Raw genomic sequence first — 22885 nt, 5'->3', positions numbered from 1 at the left:
GGCGGCGCACGCAGTAGCTCATTAACATAATGAAAAAAAAGTCAGAATCCGGCCGCTGAGAGCAGGGCTGTGAAACTGGTGTGTAAACAACCCTGCTGTGCTCAATCCTTCGGTTTTTTCGACCAAAGCATGTTACTATCAGTCCATTTAGACATCAAGGACCCATGTCAACAAGCAGAAATGAGCATAATATGTCTCCTTTAAGCGCAGAGCGAAAAAGTGTTGCCTTGACGACCGACGCCGGCTGCCCCCCCTGCCTTCAGTCTTCCTGTCAAACGCGCAGTCATTGAGGCGACAAATAGACGAGCTGGAGAGCCTGGCGAAGTACAGACGCGAAATTAAGGAATGCTGCCTGCTTGGAATAACCGAGACATGGCTGACAGAGAGTGACCTGGACGACGAGATGGCGCTCACAGGATTTGGCTGCCCCATCAGGCTGGACCGCTCTCGTGATGTGACGGGGAAGAGTCGCGGAGGAGGTGTCTGTTTCTATGTAAACCAGAGGTACTGTAACACCATCACTGTGAGGGAGAAAATATGCACTCCTGATATTGAACTACTCTCCATCTCTCTACATCCCTTCTACCTTCCACGGGAGTTCCCCCAGCTTGTCTTCACTCTGGTTTATATCCATCCCCGTGCCAATGCCACTGCAGCCATCCAAGTGATTGAGGAGCTAGCACATAGGCTGGACTCAATTTGTAGTGATGCTCCCAAGTTCTTCATGGGGGATCTAAATCATGTCCGCCTAGACAAAACCTTAAAGACATATGAACAGTATGTGGATTGTCCAACCACACAGAAAAATACTACACTTGATCTATGTTATGGGAACGTAAAGGATGGCTATAAGTCCATTCTCATGCCTGCACTGGGGGCTTCATACCATAACAGCATTTTCTTATTGCCAGTATATGAACCATGTGTCAGACGACAGGAGAAAGTGATAAAAGCTGTTAAGCTCTGGACAGAGGACAGCATATCCTTCCTCCAAGCCTGTTTTGAATGTACTGATTGGCAATGCTTCTTTGACAGTTGTGGTGATAATATTGATGAACTCACTGATACAGTTCCGTCATACATCACATTTTGTGTGGAATCAGTGATCCCAACCAAGCTGGTTGTTGTTTTTCCAAACAATAAGCCATGGGTATCTAAGGACCTTAAGTCAGTCATCAATAAGAAGAAAAAGATCTTCTTTACTGGCGACCCTCACGAGATAAAAGCTGTATCTAGAGAGGTCAAGGGTGAAATAGCCAAAGCCAAAAGTAAGTATAGGGAAAAAATAGAAAATCAATTTGCAAATGGTGACCTCAGGTCAGCCTGGCAGGGAATTAAATCCATGGCTGCAATTAACCAGTGTGGGAATGAGCCCAAAAAGGCTATTAGTGTAAATGGGGTAAACGATGACTGTTTGCCTGATGTCTTGAATACTTTCTTCTCACGCTTTGAAAGGTCTGACTTTATTCATGATGTCTCCAGGTCGAGGAACTCCCTGACACCCCAAAATAATATTGAAATATCCCATGAGCAGGTTATGGCTTTATTTAAGAAAACAAAAAAGAGGAAAGCTCCGGGTCCTGACAGTCTCTGTGGTCACACACTTCACCACTGTGCTGAGCAACTCAGTGGTGTTTTTACTCATCTTTTTCAAATGTGTGTCGACAGCTGTAAGCTCCCTACTATTTGGAAATCTTCCATTATTATTCCCATTCCTAAGGCTAAAAACCCCAGGGAGCTTCAAGATTTTAGACCCGTGGCACTAACTTCTCTAGTCGTGAAAAACCTTGAGAAAATCTTGAAGGAAGAGGTTCTCACTCTGGTCGAGGGCAAACTTGATCCACTCCAGTTTGGACTATCAAAGCCACAGAGGAGCAGATGATGCCAAACTTTTTATTCTTGATAATATTTACAAACACCTGGAGAAACCCAAATCCCACATCAGAGTCTTATTTGCTGATTTTTCTTCAGCTTTTAATAAAATGCCACCTCACATTTTAACTGAGAGGTTAGCCTCCTATTTTAATTTGCCTGATCAGCTTCTTATGTTGTTTTTAAACTTCTTAACGGACAGGACACAGCAGGTTTTAGTCAATGGTGTCTTGTCTAAAACCCTGGTCTCGAACACAGGTTCTCCTCAAGGGTGTGTTCTTTCTTCATTGCTTTTTATTTTATACACTGACAGCTGTAGGTCTCTTAAAGAGGACAGTTACTTCGTTAAATTTTCAGACGATACAGCTTTGCTCTCACTCCTTCAGGGCACAGAGTCAGACCATGGACGGGCACTCCCAGACTTTGTGAAGTGGTGGGACGATAGCTTCCTGGACTTAAACGTCTCTAAAACGAAGGGACTTGTCATAGATTTTAGGAAAAACAAGGCAAACACCACAGTCAGTAGGTTCATGATGAGGATGTTGAGATTGTGAACTCTTATAAATACCTCGGCACCGTGTTTGACTCCCAGCTTAAGTTTAACTTCAATACTGAGTCAGTAGTCAGACGGTCCCAACAGAGAATCCACTTGTTGCGGAGGATCAGCTCCTTTGGCGTCTCAAAACCCATTCTGTGTTCTGTGTATCTGTCCTACATTGAGAGCCTCCTTACTTTTTCCTTCATCTGCTGGTTTAATAGCCTGGCAGTGAAAGACAGGAACTGTCTAAATAAAATTGTAAATGTCTCCTCTAAAATCATAGGTACACAAATGACAGATCTAAACTCTCTTTGGGAGAGACGTGTCCGTAAAAAGGCAAAAGGCATTACTAATCAGGAGCAAGCCCTTCACAAAGAATTTGTGCTGATGCCATCAGGACGGCGATATAAGCAGCCTCTTGGGAAGACCTGTCGGTATTCCAGGTCATTTGTGCCTTCATCCATTCGGCTGCTAAATGCAGAGAACTGAGCCAGAAATGTGTGCAATGAAATAGTGTTCTGTTTTATTTATTATAATATGTCTAAGTATGTATGATTTATGTTGTATGAATGTTTTTTATGACGGTGACATCTACTGTAGAAACTGAATTGCCCTTTGGGGATAAATAAAGTATTCTTCTTCTTCTTCTTCCCCTTTGAATCAGGAAAATGTTATCTTATCTCCCTAAGAAGATTCTAAAAAATCTGTGATGCTGTGTAAAACATAAAGAAAACAGAACTCAATCATTTGGAGATCATGTTCTATCTATATCCAATTGAAAAAAGTACAAAAACAAGATATTCAATGTTCAAACCATTAAATCTTATTGTTTATGTAAGTTTACACTCATTATGAATTTAAACCCTGAAATATGCAAAGTGAGAAGAACTATAGCATCCCAACTCTGTTTGAATCAGGGCTGCAGTATCAATCAAGAGAATGTTTCATCTCAAGGAAAAAAGGTTCTATTTAAATTAAACAATGTTTTTTTCATCTAGTCTAGTTTTCGTGCAAAAAGTTATCTTGCCTCTGGCTCATTTTGCTCTCTCCCTGTCATTCTCAATCTCTCACATTTGTCCAGACAATGTACTCAAAACTTTTGAGAAAAAGCAAGATACCATGCAGAAAATGCTGGAAGTGGAAAGAGAGGAACACAGAAAATCTGCAGAACAGCTACCAGCCAAAAAGGAACCAGAGCAGAAAGAAAAACCTGAAGCAGAGATCCAGGACCAAAAGGAGGCGCCCAAAGAGAAAAAGTTCAAGAAAGTGTTCCCCCACTCTCCCCTTTTTGATAACTGGGGGGGGAATCTGAATGAGGAAGAACAAAGAGAGGCAGAGGGTTTGTTTCAGAAGTATGGATACAATGTTTTTCTGAGTGATCGCCTTCCTCTCGATCGAGCTCTTCCAGATACCAGAGATCCAAGGTACAATTTTCATGGTGTCAGACTTGTCACTCTACTTCATACAAAGAGAAAGATTAAAGAAACTATCCCTTATAGACGCCACCCAGTTCATTGTTTGCCAAGTATATCCATCATCTTTCTGGTTCACATGGTTTGTCTTTTGATAAAGCATTCACACAGCAGACTGGTGTTAAAGACTAAAGACTGGTGGTTATTTTTCCCCAATAAATATTTGTGCTTCTGAATGAATAGGTGTTTGGAAAAAAATTACCCGAAGGACCTGCCAAGTGTCGGAGTGGTGCTGATCTACCTGGATGAGGCCCTGTCTGTCATCAAAAGAGCCCTGCGCAGCATCATCGACCGCACCCCTAAAAACCTGTTGAAGGAGATTATAATGGTGGATGACAATAGCTCTAACGGTTGGTTACCAAAGGATCAGATTAAGCAAACCCAAGGCTATTCAAACATGATGAAAGACAAGACAAGCCGATAAACCATGTGACGGGCTGGGGCTAGTTGGTTAGCATGCTTACTGCAGTAGATACCTCTGCAACACTAATAACATATGTACTAATAACACTAAATATAGATATCATAGCGTCAAATGATATTTCTTTCAATTCTGTTGATAATTTTATTATCTTTTTGAATGTTTTCATCTAAAATTCTTACATATTTCCCCTTTAAAGAAGCATTCTCATATTTGTATGGTAAAGATGAAGCTATAGCCAGCAGCAGGTTAGCTTAATTTAGCTGAAATACGGTCAACAAAGGAAGCAGGCAGCCAGGCTGCATCAAAAAACAGAATCTACTTACAAGCACCTCTAAATCTTACTAATTAAAGTTTTATATCTTGTTTGTTTAGTCTGTACAGAAACTGAAGCATAATAACAATTTCATTAGGTGGTTGGTTTACAGGAGTTTGTGTGCTGGCCTATTTCTTTGAGAGGCAATGCAACTTCCTAAAATCTGCGGTTGTTCCCTGCTTGCCAAGAGATTAAGTGTCTTTCAGTATGCCTTAGATGTGCCAGGAGGTGGATTTTGTGCCAGGCTGGCTGTTTCCCTTTGTTTCTGGTCTTCATGCTAAGCTAAGCATGCTAAGCAGGTGCTGACTGTATGTTTACCCCACATATATGAGAGTGGTATCTTTCTTCTCATTTAACTCTCAGCAGGAAAGGGAATAAGCATATATGCACAAAAAGATGGGTTTGTTCATCCTAACTCGGAGACATGGGTGAATGAAACGTTACAAGCACCTTGCAGTGTAGTGTAATCAGTTCATTATCACTTACTACGATTTCATATGTGAAATGACTGTGAGGCATGTATATGATCAGAACTGTCCCTTAACATGCTTAGGGCCGGATCTACTAAGATTCTAGAAATTTGCGTGTGGGGTTAAACCGCGGTTTGCGGGCGATTTACTAAGAGTGATTGCGTTAATGACAACAGGTGCAAACGTGTTGGAGACACGCCTATTTAAATGAGGGTTTAGCGTGTATCGTGGTTTTTAGCATGGCGAGTTTGAGAGAGCGAAAGCGCAAAGTGAAATTCGACCCTTTGGAATTAGAAGTGTTGGTAGAGGAAGCAAATAACATTTCAATGAGCTGCAGCAAAGGAATCTGACGGTCGCGCAAAGGAACGCCATGTGGGAGACAATCGGTGAAAAAATTAATGCTGTCGGAAAAAACAGGCGAACAGTGGATGAAGTGAAAAGGAGATACCAAGACATCAGAAGAAGAACAAAAGAAAAATTGTCGTATAATAATATAACTATTATAATAACAGTAAACTTGCAAGGAGTTTTGTTATTGCAGGTATTGCGTGACTCCTTCTTGTAGCTGGCTCCAAATCCGCTCTGAGTTCCTCCAACAGCTCCAAAATGGCAAGGCTGGGTAGGCGATATGTTCTAACGATAGTTTCCGCATTCATCCCAAAAATGTTCACACAAGGATGAAAAATGCGCTCTCGGCGTCTCCTTCCATTGTTTCGCCGTCTCCTTCTTGCAACAATAACGGCAGCCATGTGTGCGCAATTACGCATAAGAACCGCTTGCACCTCCCTCTGAGACGTGTTAAATATAGACACAGTTTCTATTGGCAAAATTGCTTTCAGGTTTGATAAATCACTTTGCATGTGCTAAATTAATATATTTACATTTTCTCAACCCACAATACGCACAATAGCGTGTAAACGCCCCATGTTGCATATTCATTGCTGCAAACGTACTAACTGAATGCAGATGCACTGTTTTGCACCTTTGACAGACGCAACCCTTTTTGCGCACTGTTAGTAAATCAGTTTGTACATTTTTTTGCGTGTGCAAGGAGTTTGCACACGTTTTAATACACGCAAACCTTTAGTAGATCCGGCCCTTAGTGTGTGCTTAGCATTCTGGGTAACCAGTGTAGAAACTGGTAGCCTTTCTGTCGAGCCTTTTCTCCTCTTATATCGAAATATATGCCCACATTCTCTTTTCAATTCAGATGACCTGAAGGGGGACCTTGACATTTACGTGAAGATGCTTGAGCAGCAGAACCCAGATCTGCGAATCGCAAAAGTGAGGCATGACGAGCAGAAAGGCCTCGCTACCGCCAGGGTCTCTGGATGGAGGGCTGCTACTGCGGACGTGGTGGCTATCCTGGACGCACACATCGAAGTCCATGAGATGTGGTAAGAATGTGGCTTATTTTCAATTTTATGTAGAAATTCATTTAACAGAGACATATTATGTCCTCTTTCAGGTTCATGATTTTATTTTGGGTCACTGCCACTCTATTTTAGCTCCTGTCTCTTTAAAGCCCCCCTCCCATATACCAGTCTCCTCTGATTGGTCAGCTCCCACATGCCTGACCAATCACTGATAACAAAAAACAACATACTAGCTGTGCTAAATTATTTCTTAGGTGCCAAACTAGGCACTAGGCATACATTATACAAATGTGTGACTCTATGATGTAGTGTGATGTCACAAAGTCACAGAATTAAAGGCAGGACTACTGATGAGAACGGATGGGTATTGTTAAGCTTTTAATGGTGCTACTACTCTTATCCGGTACTTTAATGGTACTCTTATCGGTTCTTTTTGTTACCTTTTGAAGAAAAAAAAATGTAACAATTTAAGAACATAATGAACAATTGCTTTATTTTCTTGTTCTCTATATAAACATTCTTGAATACTGAGTCAGCACTATTTTGAACAAATAACTATTACAGAGTCTAAATATATATATTATATGTCTTAACGTTTAATGCGCGCATGTTATGACCCTCGGCCCACTCTGTACTGTGGAATTCAGGAAGTGATGCAGCAGTAACGTTGTGGATGGCAGCAGAAACAATCCTCCTAAAGCAGAAATGGATAAAGAAAAGTGTCAGCTTCAAAGTCATGCCAGAGTTATTTGCATTTACTGTCGATTTACTTGCATAAAGCAAGCATATTTGTCCACTCAACGTTATATATAATATAAATTATGTTATAAATTATGCATATACATAAGGAAGTGATGAATGTCACTGGTAATGGCAATTTCCCAAACTCCCTTATGTCGTGGAAATTTTCTGCTCTTGGTGGGGAATGAAATAGAGACTTCTTGCCGGCCGACAAAGTTTTATTTTCTTTGCAAAGAAAAGGTCAATCAACATGCGAGCGGTTCAAAATGAAGAAAGACCCTGAACATCAGGAAACTTGAACATTTATACCTGAGGAAAAGCCCACCCCTTGGGTGTGTTTTACATCCTTTGTCTGCTGTGGGGTCAGCCCCCTACTCAGGGTGTCTTTTCACACTTTTGTCTTTCACAGGTATCGGCACTGACATCCTGGAGTGTGATTAAGAGGTCTAATCAACACAATTTAAAATACAAAAGGGTTTGAGTATATCATGAGAAAGTGAGAGGTTGGGTGTCTCAGAAACTTGAAATGCAATCACAAGGTCTAGACATTAAAATACACAAATGGGTAGTAAACAAAAGAGATCTGATGACTTGGGGGAAGCAGGGTGTGGAGGCGTCTCAAGTAAAAAGGAATATTCAAATTTACCACTACACTTACAAATCAAGTGATTTTAAGAGTTGCTGCAGAAGAAATTGGAGAAAATTAAGCAACTTTGTGAAATGGCTATGGAAAATTTTGACTCATTGTGCCTTCTTGTAAATTCAACATTAAAGGGGAACTACCGTTTTTTACAACCTGGACCTTATTTCTAGCATAAAATACGATCATTTACTCACCCAGATAACTTTGGTGTCATTTAGAGTCGTTCGGACAAAATTAGATCCAGTGGAGCGCCGCGTATATCCATATAATGCGAGTGATTGGGGCACGGAAGCGCAGCCTCTATGAGCATTATCTGCCGCGAAACTAGTTCATTTCACCAAATTTTTGTTATGATATGCTAGTGCTATTCTCCTCTGAGTCCGGGGTTGCCTGTTATCAACATCCGGGGTCTGTAGGTTGACCTACTAACCTCTGACCTGGATGATGTCATCTCTGAAAGCCGCGCGCACCCGCGACAGCCAGCTTGTTTACCTGTAGTTTGCTACTGCTAGTTTTTTGCAACATGGCCTGTTATCAACATCCGGGGTCTGTAGGTTGACCTAGCTGTTTAGCCTAGCCACAGTCGTTTGTTGTTCTTTGGCCAGCTGTTCCTCTCTCTGCCTCCGCATCTTCCTTTCAACGAGCTCCTCATCCATGTAAGGACGGAAAGGACGTCCATCATAAACAAAGTCATCGTCCACCACCTCAGAATCGGAAAAATATTCAGCCATGTTGCAAAAAAACTAGCAGTAGCTGCGCGTCGGTGCCCCGATCACTCGCATTATATGGATATACGCGGCGCTCCACTGATTCTAATTTCGTCCGAACGACTCCAAATGACACCAAAGTTATCTGGGTGAGTAAATGATTGTATTTTATGCTAGAAATAAGGTCCAGGTTGTAAAAAACGGTAGTTCCCCTTTAAGTGCAATATATTAAAATGTGTCTTTCCTTGTAAAAAGTGTCAGTTTCTTCGTGGCATTGCTGTAAGAGCCTGTTACTTCTTCACCTGATTCCCTTTTTGAAATTTGTTGCGTTAGGAGAAACTGTATTAACGGTGTGAAACGCTGTCTACAACACATTCTTAAATATTTGGGCATACTTGGTCATTCAGCAAATGTTACACGTGAAGACATTGCATGTCGTTGTAGCCCTATATTTTCATATAGAGTGGGGCACGACGCATTTAATCTCAGCCATTATATGCTCTATTATCTTATTTATCTATTTCCGTCCTCACGTTGGTTAGGGTTACTAATCATAGAGACCACAACAAAGCTCATATTATCACTCGAACCCTGGTTTGGATGATGCGTTCACCACGTCAGACAGAATTCATGACCACATAGCTAACATTGAGCTGACTAATGGTTACTAACGGCTATTGAACCAGGTTTGTATAATTTAATTAACTCTGTGTGCTCCTGCTAGCATAACATACGAAAACTGCATTTCTCCATCTGTATGTGATGTAATTTTGCTAGATGGTTTGAAAGATTGTTCATGCTCCCGCCCTTACACGCAAAAGACTTGTTGCACATGTGGAAACGAGCATTGTCTGCATCGATTCATAGTAAAAATATTTAATGTTCAATCTGATCGGCGTCACTGTTTTTGTAAATACACTCCATGAATTTGATGACCCATCACACAAAGTGTGAAGAACCACAACATACCAACTTTTTTGGAATCGGGGTTGTACAGTAATCTCTCAGGACAATGACACTTTGTGAATGACATATAACAAAAAACCCTATTGTCTGTCTGGGGTTTTGAATTAAGGAAGTTTATTACAGTGGAGTGTGAACAGCCTCTCCTCTCTTCCCCTCATGCAGGGCCGAACCTTTGCTGACACAGATCAAGGCTGACCGAACGACTGTGGTTTCTCCTGTGTTTGATGTAGTCAGCTATAATAACCTTGTGGTTATTCCATACTTTGCACTAGCACAAGCCTTTGACTGGAACTTATGGTGCATGTATGAGGATTTTTCGCCAGAGTATCACAAACTCAACGATGGCTCATTGCCTGGAAAGTAAGTGAAATCAATCAGTCTTGTTGTAATCTACATGCGCCAAATAAATATAACGGCCTGGTTTTATTAATTGTATCTTGGGTGAGGCATTTCTAATAATTCAACAGCTTCACTTGTATGGCAATGCTGTTGTACAGTGTGTTTTCAATGAGACAGTAATACCAGTTCTCTTCCTTCACCTCAGGAGTCCCTCCGTCATGGGAATTATGGTAGCTGAAAGGAAGTTTCTTGGAGAAATTGGACTTCTCGATGAAGGAATGAAAGTTTACGGCGGAGAAAATGTTGAGCTGGGAATTCGTGTGAGTTGACTTCACCATCAAACATCAAAACCTAAAGCTGATAACAGTATGACAGGCCAAAGAATGAAGAGTACAGATCCTGGTTTCAGTGCAATCCTGTCACATTTTGGAACTGTTTACCTCTAAATCACTGAGAAGGAGGATAAAAGGACTGCTGCTGTCATATGTCACAACCTATTTTTATACTTTTTTGTTATGTTCCTTTCCTTCAGTGTTTTACAAACATTCTTGTGTATGATCTTGAAAGTTAAAAAGGTCGAAGTCCACACCAACAGAAGCTCCTCTCTCCCACAGAAAACACTGCTCCTGAAACAACTCGACATAACAGTAGTCCCACCTTTAACTCTGTGACTTGGTGACATCACACTACGTCACAGAGTAACACGTTTGCATAATTTATTCTAAGCGGCTAGTTTAGCATGTAAGGATTGATTTAGCGCAGCTGCTCTGTTATTGGCTGTGCTGGGTCCGCCATGGCTGAGCTGACCAATCAGAGCAGACTGGTTATTGGGGTGGGGGGTGCTTTAAAGAGACAGGAGGGGGGATAAAGTGCTGCTGCACTGGACAGTATGAGAAGACTGATGTGTTTTTTGAGCACTATTTCATGTAAACCTATTCTAGTAGTAATTCACAATAACATTTTTAACCTGAAAATGAGCATAATATGTGTCCTGTAAATGTGTATATGATTGGGCAGGACTGCCTCCAGATAGTCAACACAGGAGAAGCTCTTAGCTACTGTTAATTTTTGCTTTTCTCATGCTTTACTATTGCACAATCATTATTGGAGTGTTATTGCATAGTATAAAGTTATGTTTATGAGTCAGGTGTTTTTTGCTCAAATAGGTGTGGACATGTGGAGGCAGTGTTGAAGTAGTTCCGTGCTCCAAGATTGCCCACATCGCGAGGCTTCACAAGCCCTACATGCCTGACCTGGACGCTGCCATGAGGAGAAATGCCCTGAGGGTAGCAGAAGTCTGGATGGATGAATACAAACACAACGTCAACTTAGCCTGGAACTTGCCATTTGAGGTACTTAAAATGTAGTCAAGAAGAACAAGAATCATTTATAGTTACTTTGTTATGAGTGCATTTTAACACTGTCTTAGCTCCTGAAGTTCTTTAGATTTCCTCAGTTACAATATCACAAACAAATCATGCCATGTTCTTTGTCTCTGCAGAATCATGGAATTGACATTGGGGATGTCTCCGAGAGGAAAAAACTCAGAGAGAGGTTGAACTGTAAACCTTTCAAATGGTACCTGGAAAATGTGTATCCCAAGTTAGATCCCTGGGACAACCTACTTGGCTATGGAGGAGTAAGTTTAGTTTTCTCTAGTGCTTTGTAAGTGTGGTACTGCAGGGTGTGTGCTACATATTGCCACACTAAACTGTGTGTTGTGATAATTGACTCCCACCTGCCACAGTGGTTGAGCAAGTTTCAATGGATTTGACAAAATAATTGACTTCCCACTTTACAGATGAAGAATCTTGATGCTGACATGTGTCTAGACCAAGGCCCAGTGCCAGGTCACACACCCATCGCCTTTCCTTGCCACATCTATGGACCTCAGGTAAGTAACTAAATGTGGTTGCCAAGTTTAATGATTATAGTCTCTAGAAAGTTAATCAAAATATAGTTTTTACCTGTTGTGCCCAAACTGCTTGCTGAACGTTTTTTTTTTAATATTTTAGCACAGTTATTACCGTGCGAATGGTGAGCTCTACATCGGCGGCATCAAGTCCCACAAATACAGTGACAACCGCTGCGTAACTGTCATCGGCAAAAATGAAACTGAGCCTGGTCTTTTCAACTGCAAAGAGGCTATGCAGAAAGGAATGGGGATTTACTGGGACTTCACTCAGGTACAACGACACACTGAACTTAGAGGGTGGATGAGTTTAGGGTGACTCGAATAGCTGAAAACATCACCTGTCTGAATATTGTATGATGACAGAATGAACAAGCACTCTTGACAACCTTTCTCTTTCCCCAGGGCAAAGAACTGAAGAACAAACAGACAAAAAGATGCCTGGAGATAAAAGACAAAAAACTTATAGTACAGGAATGCTCTGGCCAAAGATGGGAAATCCAAAACGTAATCAAAGCTTTTTAAAGTGTTTTTGTGTGTGGAGCCAACAAGTGCACTTCTCTGCTCATAGGTCAGTAGATAGTAACACCTGGATGTGTGAAATGCTGTGACTCCTATAATTATTTAAGTCTGCTCTATTTAGGATGGAAAAAGTGAGTTATTGATTTTAAAAATGTATGTGAAATTTATTGATTTTCCCTAAAATCATCATTTTGGATACAACATGTTATGGATGGACATTAAGCATTAAGTATTTCTTATCGTACTATTTATTAATCTGCCTTTTTGGATCAGCTGCATAATTTCTTTTTGGACCAGGTGACTCAAAAATTCTAAGTTTTCTATTTAAAAATGAGAAAAATGTTTCAAGATCCAAATCTATACATTTAATCGACTGATTGAATATGATTGTTTTACCTACTGTGCTTGTTAGATTGAATATATAAAAGAGCAACTCTTAAAGCGGTTTGATCATCTAACAATTTGGGAATAACATCAGATAACTGGATTTTAATAAGGACAACACTAAAACCAGGAGTCTGCTTTTCTTACATCATTAAATTAATCCGGGCTCTAATCTGTTATATTTCAGATGTTTATCACCAATTATAGTCAATCCATTCATAAAAGCAAATGCAAGTTAAGCCTAGATTTTCATGTTAAAACCTGGGGCATAGCATAGCATAGGTTAACCCTAACTCTAAGCCTAATCCTAATTCATACCCAAGACAAATAGAGGGCAGCATATCACTAGAGTAACAGCTCACTGCTGTTAGCTGTAGCTGCCATTAGCTAGTTAGCTAAGTTAGCCTTGCAGCTGGCAGTTTGGACTGAACGCACTAAGACCAGTGTTTTCACCACTATCACAGGAGCTTCGGACCAGGATGGGCAGGGACTAGCTGGTTAGCATAACAGCTGAATCTTCACATTCTGTTGATCATTGTTTTTTAAGCATTTTCAACTAAAATTCTTACATATTGCCCCTTTAAATAAAGTTAAAGCAATACATTCTGTCAGTAAGATGTATTGCTATGACTGTTTTGGAGCAAATAAAATAGTTGCCCAACTATGCAAATGTTGCTACTTTTGGAAGTTATACTATGCAATACTTTGTTGCTGTTAGGTGAATTTCAGGTTTGAAAATATACATTAGTTTTTGTAATCTACTTGTACATTAGTATGCCCTATCATCTGTTAAAGAAGTAAACTTCAGGTAGAGACAGACAGTAAGGCAAATCATAAGGTGAAGGAAACATAGGCCTAAATGAAGTGAAGGCCAATGAAGGTATAAAAACAGTAAATTGAGAAAACAATGAGAGTTGATAGATTTAGGAAGATAAGATCAGTGTGCATTTCTGACATTCAGCAGGAAAATGGCCTTCTACAACGACTCTTCAGTGGGTGACAGGGTCCTGACGGTTTAAAGCTACTGTACTATTTAATCAAATTATCAAAAACGTGTTTTTTTATATTGTTTGTTGTTCACATAGGATTACACTTTTTAAATATTACAGTTTAAACAGGATTATCCAGGCTTTGGAAGAGTCAGCTTGTTCAAAGGCACGTTTACTCATTTGTTTAATAGCACTATCCATTTGCATTTGAAAATAACTATGTTCTTTGTCTTAAGTTTTGTTATATAAATTACAGCGAGACATCTATTGACTGATCGGACAGTCCTGTGCAATCTTTGGACATATACAAAAAACATACACAGTTGTACTTACAAAATTGCACTGATGTATCTATAAAAAAGGTCATTTATTGTCTTTTGTCTTGGATCTTAAGTTTGAGAATCTATACTTTTTTATTGTTTATTTATTGTTGTTATTGATGGGTGGTTGTTCAGTGTCCTGGTATCAATGGCCAACACATTTTTCTACTTGTGTAGAAATATCTTTTGAGGGACTGTGAAGTTTTTAAGTTTGTGTGCTGTGTAATATTTTATTATTATCAGTGTATAAAGGATCTTGGTGTTTTTTAAAAGCTTGTTGAACGATACAATATAAGAACCATTCACCTTAGTCTCTTGTGCTCATGTCTTTTTCTTTGCAGAACGGGTCAACTCAGGGTCAACAAAGTTTACTTTTATTGTGCTGAAACAAAGGCCTATGTTATATTTTCTCAAACATTGTTTGTTATAACAGTTTGGAAATAAACCTGTGAAACTGGTTGATGTTTTGAATTCTTCTTGTCTAGCATGGTGTTATAGAGCAAGTCACGCTTGTGATCACTGTTTGTACCACAAGGCGAGAGCAAGTCTGCAGAGGCGTCGCAACACAGAGAGTGAGAGACGAAGTCAAGACGATGGGGGTAAGCTATGCTAGGTGTAGCAGAGGAATGCTAACCACAGTATAAGCAGTAACACAACACTGTACTGGTAAAAGTCCTGTGTTGAACATGTTGATTGAGATAAGTATATAATGTAAGGTATAATGAGTAAAAATGTACTTAAAGTACTTAATGTAAAAGTAGGCTACTCAGTGCAGAAAAACATATATTACTATTATACATTTTACTAGATTATTATTACTCATGCATTAATATAAAAGCAGGATTTAACAGTTGTTGCTGGATGATTTGAAGCTTAATTTTAAATACTAAAGGACTGGAGCTAATGTTTACTTCCATTACTGCTGATCATTTTTCGATTAATTGATCCATTCGTTTGTAAATATTCTGAAAAGAGTTACAATTAAATGCTATCACAAATGCCCAAAGTGGCGGTTCACAATGCTTGCTTTGTCCAACCAATAGAACAAAACTCAAATAAAAATTAATTAAAAGGGCACTATAGTTTAGTAGTTTAGTATAGTTTTGGAGAAGATATTCAAACTCAGAATTTTGATATTTACAATAAAAGCTCTTATTTATTTGAATTAATATTCATTTTCTCACAACTGAATAAACAAGCTGTTCTCAGAGGAAAATAAGGTCCCCAGGACATTGTTTGAAGCCGGAAAGGTGGCAGTGTCCACCAAATATAAACAGTAGTAAAAGTGTATGAAAGTGTATCTATAGCATAGGCAACTGGACGTGTTTCAGTTTCTTAAAGAGGCTTCAGTTCTAACTAACTGTAGAGGAGTTGGCTGGCTTTTAAACTCTGTGTGGGAGTGTCCTTACAGAGTCGTTAGGGCCACTTGTGGGTCATTGGTCAAACCGGCCTTCATGGGGGTGAGCCCTAAGGCTAGGTGAGCCCAGGTGTGAATGGTTGTTAAGTTGTCTGGGGAGAGAACTCAGTACAAGGGGGGTAGGTGGTTGTAGGTGGGTGATAAGAAATGTCTTAGGCCACCTCCTCCGTTCAAATATGGTCTAGTTCTAGTTTGACATAGATGGATTCTTTTACTCCTCTTTCAAACCCTCTGTCTTCTCTGGCCAACAATGTAAACATGTTGGCCAACATGTTTTAATATAAAAGCAGGATTTAACAGTTGTCTTCTCTGGCCAACAATGTAAACATGTTTACATTGTTGGCCAGAGAAGACAGATGGTTTGAAGAGGAGGAAAAGAGGAGGAAAGAGGTCTGATCAACAACCCACAAGTGGCCCTAACGACTCTGAAACTCAAAGCTCACAGGTTTCCTTAACGACTTTGTAAGGACACTCTCACACAGAGTTTAAAAGCCTGCAACTCTTCTCCAGTTAGTTAGAACCGAAGAAGCCTCTTGGATGAGAGGTGAAACGTCTTCAAGAAACTGAAACAAGTCCAGTTGCCTACGATAGATCGCCTAGATTTACCATGACCTGGATGACTGAGAACCTTCATCAATAGTATGAAATTGTGTTGTCCTTTAAGACAACACAACATTTGAAAATCGGATGAAGCCAGATTAAATATTATTGTTTCATTATGTTGACACATTAGCAAAAAGACAAAATTAAAGAAGGGACTGTGGCTATGTTTCTCTGTTTCTTCTGTTACATTAGAAAATACTATTTAGAGTCATCAAAAAATCTATTTCTGGCTTCATCCAATTTTCAGATTTTGTGTTTTGTAATATATGCAAATTATGGTACATTTATGAAGAAATGCCTAATTTGCATATATAAACATAAAATCTCAAAAGCTTGCAATGCATTTTTATGATGTCACTAATCAACTGGAGAAGTTTCATAGTGATAGTTATTCATTGAAAATGTTCCCCTATTCTACTCAATTTACTTAGAGTGTTGGGCACAACTTTGGCCTTTAATCTCGAAAAAAAATATGTTCCACTCGGCGTTAGACTTTTAGTAGGCTGTATGATTCAGGAGGGTACTAGAACCAATAAAAACTATGAGACATTTCTTAGGGAACACATATTAACCATGAACTAGTTTCTTATTAGCTTGTTCTTATTAAGTGGTTTACAACAACTCCCTAACTCACTATCAATAAGCAGTGATGGCCTAGGAGTTGCAGAATATGATCATGCAGAATAAGGCATTAGTAAGTGATTTATGACGGCTAAAAAACAGCCAATTTGCTATTAATATGCATGCTAATAAGTAGGGCCCGACCGATTATAGCCCGTTTGAGACTAATCGGTAATCGGCCAAAACTCCCCGATTGTCTCCGATATTTTCAGAAATAAAATGCAGGGAATAAGACTTGGTGTGTCTGTAGGTTGCCCTACTACCTCTGACCTGGAAGATGTCGTCTCTGAGCTGCGCGCGCACCCGCGACAGCCCGGCTTGTTTACCTGTAGCTGCTACTGCTAGTTTGACCCCGGATGTTGATAACGGACGAGCCCGGATCTAATTTCGTCCGAACGACTTCAAATGACGCCAAAGTTATCTGGGTGAGTAAATGACCATATATTTTGCTAGAAATAAGGTCCAGGTTGTAAAAAACGGTAGTTATCCTTTAAACAAGCCGTTTTTTCGTTTTGGGGCAAAAAACGAAAAAACGAAAAAACGGCTCCTTTTCTTGTTTTTTGGTTCTCACTTACAAAACGAACTTACCACTCAATATTTTGTTTCCGTTGGTGGGCGGGTCCTCTGACCATGAAGGAGGCTCAACATCTCCAGGCTCTGTGTTCATAACCCGGCTCAACAAAACCTAAAGCCCCAGTCAGAGCTAACTGTATCACGACGGTGGTCATTGTCCGGCTCTGAACTTTGTGCTCTGTGCGCGTTCACATCAAAGGAGCTGCGATCGCGGGCTGCTGAGAGCTGAGAGCTGAGGAATAGGAGTGATCACAACCAAATATGAAGTTTTTAATTTCTGACAGCTGAACATTGCGCATCTGTTAACCTTTATCCATTTACAGTAAACAAATCTTTTTTTCTTGTTGAAAGATATTTTATATTGTTTTCATATTATTATTTACTGACGGTGATTACAGAATGCGAGTGTGTTATATTGAAAGCGAGGCTGGGTGTGCCTATGAATATAGGCTACAGTGAGTTTTTTAAGGTGCTGTACAAGCAAATCATATCGTCTACTCTGAACAATGACAAAGAGTGTTTATAGTGTACATTAGCAGGCTACTATACACTCTTTGCTCATGGCAGTTGTGACAGTCATTTTTGTTTACATGTCAGCAGGAAAGCTTCACTCATTCCAGGGATGTATTATGCTTTGTCCTATAGCCTACTTAATTGTATCACTTGGAACATGTTATGAAATGGATCTATAGTATAGAAATGTGCTCATAACAGGCTGGCTGGAATACAAAGCAAACTTACCTCTCTCAAATGCACTTTCATGGAAGTCTTGTATTGTCATCCCAGGACAAAACACAAACAATGCAGTAATGTAATAATATACATCTTTACATGCACAATAATGAGTCATTAAGAGTTATTAAATGGAAAAGCTCCCAGGAAACCCTTTTAACAGGGGAAAAATTGGAGAAACATCAGGGTGAGCAACAGAGGAGGGATCCCTCACCAAGGACAGGCAGACGTGCAATAGATGTTGTATACGGACAAGAAAACAGTTTGTAACAGAGAGGGGGGGGGGGGGGGTCTCTCTCTACTTAAATGTAGTTAGAGTGTCTGCCTCTCTGACCCATGGAGAGAGCTGGTTCCACAGTAAAGGAGACCAGTAACTGAAGGCTCTACCTCCCAGTCTGTTTTTAGAGATACTGGGAGTCACTAACAGAACTGCATTCTGGGAGCCAAGTGCTCTGGTCAGAGATGAGAAAAGTACCAGATTCTTTATTTGAGTAGAAGTAAAAGTACCTGTGTAAAAAATGACTTTGGTAAAAGTGAAAGTACTGATCCAAATATCTACTCAAGTAAAAGTAAAAAGTACAGGCTCTGACATGTACTCAAAAGTATTATTAAAAGTAAAAAGTATTTCTATTGCACAATTCACTGCAAAGCAAATAACCACACAATAATTTATCTGGAATCCATTTCATCAATGTTATTGTTTGAACAAGCATTGTTCACTTAAGTTTACCTGCCAAACACAACATGTATCCTAATCTACTTCACTATAGTCAATCGTAGGCATTTGTATTGTACACTTCAGGTTTACGCATCACACTTCTAAACATTAAATCTTGGACCAGGACTGACTTCTAAACTGTGGTGTCACAAATCATGCTCGTAGGCCCAAATCTTAATCAACTTTTTTAATAGCACATCAGGCAACAATTGTCTCTCACTGTACAGGTGGGTGTGTCATTGTGAGTGGCACACCCAGGGACTATGTATGAAAATAACTAAGCTTCTCTAGCCATTATCTGGTACAAAAGATACTGTGTCCCTGCCAAATAAAAAAAAATGAAACAAATTTGCACACTGTGCAGTCAGTGAAGCTCAACTGAAAAACCCTTCACAATTATGACTTGTGCTCCTCAGATAAAAGTAACTCACTGTTTACACTTACAAGACACATGCTCGACGCCCCTCTCCAAAATATATGCAGTGTTTCCTCTAGGATTTTCCCCTAACCCGTTTTTAGTCTGTACTTCCAGGGAAAGTATGCTCTACTTACTCACTAATTTCAGGAAAGCATTCTCTACTGGTAGAGTAAGGACACCTCCTGAAGAGTGATCCAACCTACATGTATGAAACCCTCACATGGCTGTACTTAGAGTAGCCTATGGATGAGAAAATAGCACCTGCCATGTGGTTTTTGTCTAATTAAATAATAAAAACATTTAATAACTCTCTGAATGACTCATTATTGTGCATGTAAAGATGTATATTATTACATTACTGCATTGTTTGTGTTTTGTCCTGGGATGACAATACAAGACTTCCATGAAAGTGCATTTGAGAGAGGTAAGTTTGCTTTGTATTCCAGCCGGCCTGTTATGAGCACATTTCTATACTATAGATCCATTTCATAACATGTTCCAAGTGATACAATTAAGTAGGCTATAGGACAAAGCATAATACATCCCTGGAATGAGTGAAGCTTTCCTGCTGACATGTGAACAAAAATGACTGTCACAACTGCCATGAGCAAAGAGTGTATAGTAGCCTGCTAATGTACACTATAAACACTCTTTGTCATTGTTCAGAGTAGACGATATGATTTGCTTGTACAGCACCTTAAAAAACTCACTGTAGCCTATATTCATAGGCACACCCAGCCTCGCTTTCAATATAACACACTCGCATTCTGTAATCACCGTTAGTAAATAATAATATGAAAACAATATAAAATATCTTTCAACAAGAAAAAAGATGCACAATGTTCAGCTGTCAGAAATTAAAAACTTCATATTTGGTTGTGATCACTCCTATTCCTCAGCTCTCAGCTCTCAGCAGCCCGCGATCGCAGCTCCTTTGATGTGAACGCGCACAGAGCACAAAGCTCAGAGCCGGACAATGACCACCGTCGTGATACAGTTAGCTCTAACCGGGGCTTTAGGTTTTGTTGAGCCGAGTTATGAACACAGAGCCTGGAGATGTTGAGCCTCCTTCGTAGTAAAGCCCTGAAGTCTACTCTTCATGTAACAACTGCGCTACCTTGTGGCTAAACATCAACTGCACTGAAGTCATCAAAACTTCATAAGTTCTCATGTTCAAATGATTATGAATACTATTATTTTTATTTGAAGCCGGGTCAGTCTTGACTGTGGGTGTTGGGACCTCTGTGTCTGCTAGTGTCTATAATACAGCAATATTTTTGTCGACATTATCAAACAGAAGAACTTTTATTTTGAAGAGCACAGGGCAAGGAAGCACATTAGCCAGTCAGAGGACCCGCCCACCAACGGAAACAAAATATTGAGTGGTAAGTTCGTTTTGTGAGTGAGAACCAAAAAACAAGAAAAGGATTTTGTTTAATGGGTTCTGCTTGTGTCAATTATTCCCAGAAAACAGACCGATAAAACGTACCTTGGTCCTATACTCATATTCATTAGAATCTGCAGACAATTCAATGGTAACAAGTTGTTATGCAGCAGGATAAAAGTATCAAAATAGAAACTTCTAAAACATCTCCACTTCTTATCTGCCGTCCATCCATATGATCATTGTGTTAAAAACCATCACAATATTTTCACCAAAATATGGCCAGTTACACAAATGGTGGCAGCTCATCACTACCCTTTACAGCTGCAGAGGTAACAGACTTTTTACATAGCAGACATTGTAACATGTAACATGTGCTTTTCCTGCTATGACAAGTCAAAATGTCTGTTGTGAAAAGGGCCTATTGATAGTAGCAAAAAGACACACAACACTTATCAACACGGCATCTCTTCAGTTTTAACCATATTCCCAGGATAAGCAAAAATGTCACCTTCACATTAAAAGCTGCCACTGGTTCCTTCGGCTTTATAAATATGAGATTTATTGTTTTAGATGAATGTAGATTTCACTAAAGGTTTGCATTTTTCATACTCGGGTAACACTTTATAATGACAGTCATAAATAAATGTATATTTATACTCAGTTAAACTTTAGTTTATAATTCTTTGACTGTTAAACAATGAAATGCTTTATCAACAATCTATTAAGCAAATGTAAAGGTTTATAAACATTATTTGGACAAATAATGTTTTTAGATTAATTACACAGTATTTATTAACATTTACAAAGTAGTACAAACATCAGATGCAACGTTACCTTAAATGCTTAATAAATGGTTTATAAAGCATTTTAATTGTTTTATAAAATAGATGTACCACAAAGGACTCAAACATAGTTTTTTTTTTTTTTTTTAAACCCTTGTGTTTTAAAAAATGACAAATGTACCTATTATAACCTTGTTAACGGGAAAAAACTCAAAACTAAAATGTTATTAACTTCAAATGTATTATTCATTAATGATACAACAAATTTATTCAGTCAGGTTATATTTGGTGTTCTTGGGATGTATACATGTTAACACTTTGTTGGTTTAAATTTGCTGTATTCATTGTGACTTCATGTTGTGCACATTTTGTATCCTGACCCACATACCCCACAAGTGTCAGAGTTAAAAGATGTTTGTTTCCTGTCAGACTGTGTCATGCCATTTCAAGTCTTGTGAGATGCATGCAACCACACCTCATATTAGCAGCACACAATTTAGTACTTAAGCCCAAGCTTATGTGCAACTATCCAGACTTCACTGAAGTGGCAAGCCTGAACACAACACCCATCTTTTGTGATGTCATTGAATTTGACACCTTTGATCAACTTCATAAAGCACTCTCTTTCTGTCTTTTGCACTAAATCATCCTGTGTTAAACTGTTTTTCTCTTGGATTAGAGCTAAGTACTTTTTCTTTTACACAACATCTTCCTGTGACACAGCAAGGCAAACAGAAGGGTTTTGTTCCTAGTTTTACCTATCAATGCTATGCTATCTTCTAAGTATTTTAACAGATCTAGATGTAAATACCTAGAAATGGAAGATGACATACTGATCTCTTGTTTCTCTTGTCTTCATCTTTTGGTGTCAAACCCAAATGTTTTCAGTGTACAGCAAAAATAAAGGAATTGGCCTTGCTATTCCAATAGTGTTGAAGGGGGCTGCATGAGTGGGTTCTGCAGATCTGCTGGCATATCAGCAGTTTCAGATGTCAGGTGAGACCTACTATCCTTCCAAGCTCACATGGATACAAAATGCCAGGTACATTCTAATACTCTGTCCTGTCGCGCTTCAAGATGACATCTTTCCTTTGTGTTTTCTAGATTGCACTGGTGATGGAGTTTCTCAGGCTTCAGCAGGAAAACCAGATTCCACCTCAGATGACTGCTGAAAACCTGATCAACTTCATTTTGGAGGAGAGCAAAACTACGCTGAGAGAATGGAGAGTGGCTGAGACACATACAGACACTCCACCAGTACAGTTTGAACCCTGCTCAGGTCACACTAATAAAGAAGACCAGTACTGATAAAGTTTCTGTTTTGTTTCTGTCTTTTTGAGTTTGAACTGGAGGGTTTTGATGAGGAGGAAGTCAGGCCTCTTCTGATGCTGGTAGGATGACAGTAATTACAAGACTTAAACTGGAAATTGTTAATGCTGATTTCATCCCCTAAATACACCAAATCTGCACTTCATATCTAATTTCTTGCTCCAGGTATGAGCAGTGAACTTCTGCAATAAAATGAGGGATGTTGAGTTTGAAGCAAAGTTTCTCCTCAACTCCCCAGAGGCGGTACCTCTTAATTTTAAGAAATTAGTAATATTTTGTTCACAATTTAATGCTCAGGTGTAAATGAAATGTTTTAC

General features: G+C 39.4%; 1 protein-coding gene across 1 annotated transcript; it reads left to right on the top strand.

The window, feature by feature from the left end:
- Positions 1-403: 403 nt before the first annotated feature.
- Positions 404-12298, top strand: LOC311263237 (putative polypeptide N-acetylgalactosaminyltransferase 8; the record flags this gene model as incomplete). Its single annotated transcript, XM_084363159.1, has 12 exons — positions 404-664; positions 2259-2394; positions 3492-3834; positions 4066-4232; positions 6300-6486; positions 9685-9882; positions 10067-10181; positions 11028-11213; positions 11363-11500; positions 11663-11755; positions 11877-12047; positions 12179-12298. The coding sequence occupies 12 exons, from the start codon at positions 404-406 to the stop codon at positions 12296-12298; spliced, it is 2115 nt and encodes a 704-aa protein (XP_084219285.1).
- Positions 12299-22885: the final 10587 nt, after the last annotated feature.

Source organism: Pagrus pagrus (genome assembly GCF_965226575.1).
Source record: "Pagrus pagrus genome assembly, chromosome: 10".
NCBI lineage: Eukaryota > Metazoa > Chordata > Actinopteri > Spariformes > Sparidae > Pagrus > Pagrus pagrus.
This window is presented reverse-complemented; position numbering and strand designations above follow the sequence as displayed.